The 6,907-nt window shown below is 36.8% G+C and overlaps 1 protein-coding gene across 1 annotated transcript; it reads left to right on the top strand.

Moving 5' to 3' along the window:
* Positions 1-5,684: 5,684 nt before the first annotated feature.
* Positions 5,685-6,241, top strand: LOC101294055. Its single transcript, XM_004296081.1, has 2 exons — positions 5,685-5,791; positions 5,939-6,241. The coding sequence occupies exons 1-2, from the start codon at positions 5,714-5,716 to the stop codon at positions 6,239-6,241; spliced, it is 381 nt and encodes a 126-aa protein (XP_004296129.1). The 5' UTR covers positions 5,685-5,713.
* The last annotated feature ends 666 nt before the right edge of the window (positions 6,242-6,907 follow it).

Genomic DNA, 6,907 nt, shown 5'->3' with positions numbered 1-6,907 from the left:
ATGTGTATAGGTGGGCATTTCACATGAAACTTTTTACAAGCGATTATCTTCTGGGAATCGAATTGGAACCCTCTTTTACAAAAAAAAAAAAGGGCGCGCTAGAGAAATTGATCGATATGTGAACAGTCATTATTGTTTATAAATTTTTTAACGAGAACTTTTATCAAGTGTGGCTTTTAGTTGAAACATTGAAGAACCAATAATTTCCTGGTGATGCATGCAGTCATTGTTTATAATTCCTTCAGTTTTTAACCCCCTCGCACCATTTAATATAAAGGAAAGGAAGAAAATTAATCCAACTTTATATGTACAATATAGTGCCACGCATATTAGTTAAGGACTTAAGGTATATATTGTAGCAGATCCGATTAGTGGAATTAATCGATTTGATAAGAATGACAAACTTGTAGTCATGGATTAGGTAATCATGCGTTTCCATCAAGAAATCACTAGCATTTCACTTTGTGGAATATGCATGCGTCTTTCTACACTAGTTGCCGAGTTGTTGTGATCGAATGATTCGAGTCTGAGTTTTCAGACTTTTCACACCAAAAAAATGAAAATCCACAAATCTTACAGGAAACTACTTGTAAAGGAAGTTAATTTCCAAGCCTATATAAGCAGGCGAGATGTTAACGTTAACACAGCATATGGTGATAGATATTTTGCATTAGATTCACAGAGAGCTCGAGTTCTATACTAGCTTCCATTTCATCATATATATATACTGTATCTCGATCCAAGATGACGGTACGTAATTTACCCCTAGCTTCCGAATACTTGTTATCTCAATCTCATTTTGTGAAAGTCACAGACTCACAGTTCATGACCTTCTTTATTTAGTTCGTTTTGGAAAATGAAACACAAATTTGAATTGGTTTTTCAGAATTGTGATTGTTGTTTTCTACCATATATTGTGCAACAAAAGATACTTGTGAAGCTGCACGTTCGTTGCGACAAATGCAGAACTAAGGCTTTCAAGATTGCGGCCACTGCACCTGGTATTTATGCATTCCTGAATCACATTTTGTTTTGACTTTTGATCATTTAACCACATTTTGGATTATTACTTCTAATTCATCGATCTATTTGAACATGCAGGTGTGACCAAAGTGTCGATACAAGGTGAAGACAGAGATCATGTGGAGGTGATTGGGGATGGAGTCGACTCGGTTTGCTTGACTAGGCTATGAGGAAGAAGCTTGGATATGCCGATATTGTCAAGGTCGAACAAATGGGAGGATCATCCACAGATAACTAAATCGAGCTATTTAGCACCAACAGATAACGTACTGCCACTACCAGAAGAAAGTCTTTAGCCGACGAAAATTAAAAAACCAGGCCGACGAATTATTTTTTCGTCGGCTAAAATTTTTTTTCGTCGGTTATAGTCTGTGAACTTTAGACAACGTTTATATAAAAGTTTAGCCGACGAATACCCTAATATACGACTTATTGCGTCTCATTGATTTGAAACTATTTTCAGTTGAAAGTCCGGCCAAAATACGTAATTTAGACGGTTCAATGACATTTTCCGTGCATTTAGGGGTTTGACTTACGGGATTGACCGTCCGAATCGAGCCCTGAACCTTGTCGGATCAAGTTGAATTTTTTTCCCATACATGTATTTTATCCTGATGGTCAGATCTGACGGTCGGATTTTCTTTTCTCAAGCTTGATCATCATAATCACAACATGCTTACTAATGTTGTATAACTTGTTTACCAAGTGTTAAGTAAATGTTCCGTTTCAAAAACAAACTATACATAGAACCTTCAAACGCAAAAAACTCGTGAAATAAGATATGACCAGAATTGTGAAATACGTCTACAGTTGAAAAATCACGGTATTCCGGTAAATTCTAGGTGCTGATAATTGTAGTCAATGCAATTTTCCATTCTTTCTCGTTATAAGTAGCCCTATCTTCGGTGGTTATTTTCCGTAAAATTTTTATACGACTTGTTGCATATCATTGATTTGAAGCTATTTTCAGTTGAAGGTCCGGCCAAAATACGTAATTTAGACGGTCCAATGATATTTTCCGTGCGTTTAGGGGTTTGACTTACGGAATTGACTGTCCGGATCGAGCCCTTAACCTTGTCGGATCAAGTTGAATTTTTTCCCATACATGTATTTTATCATGATAGTCAGATCTGACGGTCGGATTTTCTTTTCTCAAGTTTGATCATCACAATCACAACATGCTTACTAATGTTGTATAACTTGTTTACCAAGTGTTAAGTAAATGTTCCGTTTCAAATACAAACTATACGTAGAACCTTCAAACTAAAAAAACTCGTTAAATAAGATATGACCAGAATGGTGAAATACGTTTACGATTGAAAAATCACGGTATTCCGGTAAAGTCTCAGTGCCGATAGTTGTGGTCAATGCAATTTTCCATTCGTTCTCCTTATAGGTAGCCCTATCTTCAGTGGTTATTTTCCATAAAATTTTTATACTACTTGTTGCGTCTCATTGATTTGAAACTATTTTAAAATAGAGCAAAGCATCATTGATTTAATCACAGCAATTAAATACTATTTTTTTAATTTTTAAATTTTTTATTACATACTTTAGCCGACGAATATCTTAAATGTTTCGTCGGCTAAAGTCTCAGACTATGGTTGACGAAACATTTAAGATATTCATCGGCTAAGTCTTGGACAATAGCCGACGACATCTTCTAGATTCGTCGGCTAAATTCTGGGACAATAGCCGACGACGTCTTCTAGCTTCGTCGGCGATGCTTCGTCGGCTAAAGTCATCGCCGACGGCCCTTTCTCGACGAAATCATAGCCGACGAATTAAACTAACAGGCCAACGAAACTTTTTCGTCGGCTAAAGTGCTTGTCCTGGTAGTGTGCTCCGATCCTTCATGTAATTTGATTCCCTTGATGAGATTTTCAATAGGTATTCCTTTCTGCTTATTGTGCAGCTTGAAGGTGCAAGTGTATTAGTATGTGTGTTTTTTTTTTCATAAACATATATAGTTAAGCTTTATAATCGTGTTCACATTCCGGTCTTTGCGAACAATTCATGATCGATCCAAAAATTGGTCTATATAGTTATGCATATTGGAGAGGTACCCGATTGTACCATGGCATTTTGAGATTTAGATTCAACACCATAGAGGTGGTTAAGTTTGAACAATATCAGTGCAATGACGATCTACGAGCCAGGCTTATTGCTATTTAATAATGTCGGGCATATATATCCAGAAGTGTAATGTAGCGTGTGTTTATGTGAAGTATGGCTCCGGTTGAAAAATCATAACTCTAACACGAGATTATAAGAGCCTAATTGGATCATCTCTTTACTTGCCCATATTGGTATGGCCAACTAGATATAAGGTGAACATAATATACAATGCTAAATCTTATACCACTCGAATCACATATACACGTAACGTAATATGGGGGTCCAAGCCAAAATCTGAATAAAGATTACTGTCCAGTTCTGTACCCAAATTAGATCAAACATGATGCTGTGATGCTATCATTCTTGGTACGCAAGTATTATAAGAAGTATTCTCCTTGGTACACAAGTAACACGCGTACAGTTTCCTGTGTTGTATATATAATTAACCAGTGTCTTTCACTTTTTCCCTGCATAGAAGTCTTTTTTAATTTGTTCAAAAACCGGAAATAAAAAATGGTGCAACGAACTGTAGTTCTGAAGTTGAGCAATATTGGTGAGATAAATGAAAAACTTAGGGCAAAAGCCTTGACTGTTGTTGCAGCTGCCAAAGGTACTTTAATATATATGCATCAATCAACTTGAAATTAAGTTCATTATTTTTTATCCATATCACTATGTATGTGTATTTATATATCCTCTGTGTATAAATAGTTCCGATTACCAGCGTATCGTTTGATAAGGAGTTTATGAAGGTGATCGGAGATGCGACGCAGCTAAGTTGACTATGCAGTTGAGGAAGAAGAAGATTAACGCCGAAATAGATACTGTCGAAACACCAAAACCAAAACCAGAGGCAACAAAGAAGGAAGAGAAGAAGGAGGAAACGAAGGACGAGAAAAAAGAAGAACCGAAGGACGAGACCAAGCTGCTGAATTGGAGTTATCCCTCGTATATGCAAGACTACTCTTATCTGAGGCAGAATGCTTGAGAGAGCATGATCAAGTAAATAACAAGCTCCGAGATTATTATTTCTGTTAGCTTGGAATCTCAAGAAATTAAGAGTTAACAACATCTTAATATGTTACGAACTTGTGATGCCCGTGACTGTTATATATATTTCTAGCGAAATTAAAAATCGTATTTATCATCTGATATTCCGATTGCACCGTTTATATTTAATTAAGTCTCTCAGAGTCTCAGTGCCCTTCTTACATAATCTAATGATATATATGGTCCAGATTAAGGTTTTAAAACTTGCTAGGCCATCCCAAAACCGAGGGCGCGCAGGCTTGGAGCGCTTAGAAGCCGTCTAGGTGGGCTGTGGCCTTGTTTTAGAACAAAACATATAGCCAAGGTTTGAAAACTCGCTAGCGTTACTAGGACGGATGGTTAGTTTAAAGCGCCTAGAGGCACCGGCTAGACAGACTGGGCGTAGTTGTTTTAGAACTTTGGTCGATATTGATAATATGCTTGCGGCTTGCCAAAGAAACATTTGTCCATATATTTTTGATAATCAATTTGCGTTCTATAAATAATTGGCCTTGACGAAGACTACAGATGTGATAGAGGGACGTCTATAAGTAATTTTCAATGTTTCAGTCATTATGTAGGGATTAATGAGTATACTACTATTGTTTGACTCGTTGTGAAGAAATTAAACTTTCTTGATGATCCGATCCTAAATCAACTGATTGATTATGAATTCGAAGCTTTCACACGTGAAGTTTTTGAAGTTTTACAATTCTTCATTTCTTTGTAGGGCTACCAGCCTACCACAAGACTCGATCAACACACTATGCTTTCATGAACAGTAAGTCAGTTTGTCTTGAGTATGTTAATTAGTAGGCAAACTGACTTCACTACTAGTCTACTATATATATATATATGATGTATTTATCTTTTTTCTTTTTACCTCTCGTTTCATTGAGGTTTAAAAGAAAAAAAAAAAAAATAAATGAGAAGACTTCACTAATTAACTAGTGTAGCTAGATACATGACAGAAATTTCTGCTATGCAGTATTGCATAGTATGCAGCAGGCTTGTGAACCATCGAATCGTCTTGAATGAATTGTTGAATGATCCGATGGCTCACGACCTGATGCATACTATACTATGCAGCACTGAACAACAGCCAAACCCGAACTTGCTTTATACTGCATCAGTGAACTATATTAAACGGATTGATTGTACTAATTAATCTACTACCACTTTAGTGTACTCTTTCTGGGTTCAAATGTGAGGTTATAATTAAGCTAGCCTATAAGTATAACGCGGGGTTTACTTGGCTCGATTCAATAGCTTAGTCCAAAAATCTTGGTTTCCAAGCAACTGGCATCACAGAAGAAAACCTTGTCTCAGATCGTAGTCGCCATCCCCATAGGGACGTCAAGTCAACTGGGGGTATTGTTATTTTAGGAAGACTATGTTCTTAGATGTTCTTATATAAAGAACCTAGTTATTTCATTGTTTCTCTTCAAGTTGCAAGTGACCTCAAAAGTATTCCAAGCACTATAGAGTAATAGAGAGATAAATCCCTAGGTTCCGTCTCTCAAAATACCTTCCAGATTTCTCAATGTTGAATTTAGGATCCTGGGATTTATTTTCTTGTTGTTCAGATTCTTCTGTACACTGTTCGGCCTCTTCCGTGAAGGTAAGTATATTTGAATCATCGTTGGATTTATTGTATGAGAGCATATTCAGCGCACCCGGGTGCGCTGTATAATTTTCGTTATCGTGTAGTTTCTTCAAGAATGTTTGTAAAGAAGCTAGCTCTAACTATGGTTGTCGAATTACGCAGCAAAAGATAGTGATAAAGGTGCAATTTAGCTCTGAGAAACGCAAAACTGAGGCCTTCAAGGTTGCTGCTGGCTTTAGAGGTGTGAGCAACGTGTCTGTAGAAGCAGATAAAGACCAAGTGGTTGTGATCGGAGTCGGAATTGATTCGGTTTGCTTGGCAAAGTCGTTGAGGAAGAAGCTCAGCTACGCTGTAATAGTGAGTGTTGAAGAAGTGAAGAAGCCGGAAGAGAAGAAACCAGAAGTTCAAACCATTCCAATTCAATGGACATCAACATATGTTGAATATCCTGTTGCCTGCTGGTGATCGATCGAACTTGAGCACTGCTTTCAACAACGTTCAATATTGTATTGTGTATGATATTATTATTTTCTCTCTGGCCCTTGTAACATGTATACAAAGCCATCAGTTAAAATAACCGATAATCCTTGTCGAAGGATTCCATTTTTGTTGAACCCGTGCCATATATAGACTTGTCTCTACAATTTACTTTGGCCAATAGTTCAGGACTAATCAAGTTGGAACGCTCGCACATTGTAGGCTAGGATGAGTCCAATATCGTACTGGCCATGCACATTTTGGCACATACAAAGACGTCGCTCTGAATCTATGGGTGCTATAAATTATAACTAACCCTAGATATTAATTTACTGCACGAGCATTTTTTTAAAAGTGTTAGAAACTGATTATAATCTCGTAGGTCCAGAGTATCTATACATTAGAACTGACACAAAGAATCCTGTAATTTCAACTTCCAGATATATAGAGAATCATAGACGCAGATTGCATGTTTGGGAATGTGACAATAAATAGTTGTCATACCCCGGTTTTTAAGTTATTTTACGGTTATTTATTTTGGTATTATTTTGGTCTTTTACCGTGTTGAATAACCGTTTACTACTTAAGGACCCTAAAGTTGACTTTCTATTCCATTTAGAATTTGGAGAAACTTTCTTCATAAAAGTTGTAGAG

The sequence above is a fragment of the Fragaria vesca genome, linkage group LG3 (assembly GCF_000184155.1).
Source record: "Fragaria vesca subsp. vesca linkage group LG3, FraVesHawaii_1.0, whole genome shotgun sequence".
NCBI lineage: Eukaryota > Viridiplantae > Streptophyta > Magnoliopsida > Rosales > Rosaceae > Fragaria > Fragaria vesca.
The sequence above is the reverse complement of the archived record's forward strand: the minus strand, read 5'-3'. Positions and strand labels throughout refer to the sequence as shown.

Bases quoted from the DNA above. Each gene is read 5' to 3' on its own strand.
- LOC101294055 (XM_004296081.1), top strand. From the start codon at position 5,714: ATGTTGAATTTAGGATCCTGGGATTTATTTTCTTGTTGTTCAGATTCT. The intron at 5,792-5,938 runs GTAAGTATATTT...CGAATTACGCAG, and splicing joins GTTCGGCCTCTTCCGTGAAG to CAAAAGATAGTGATAAAGGT.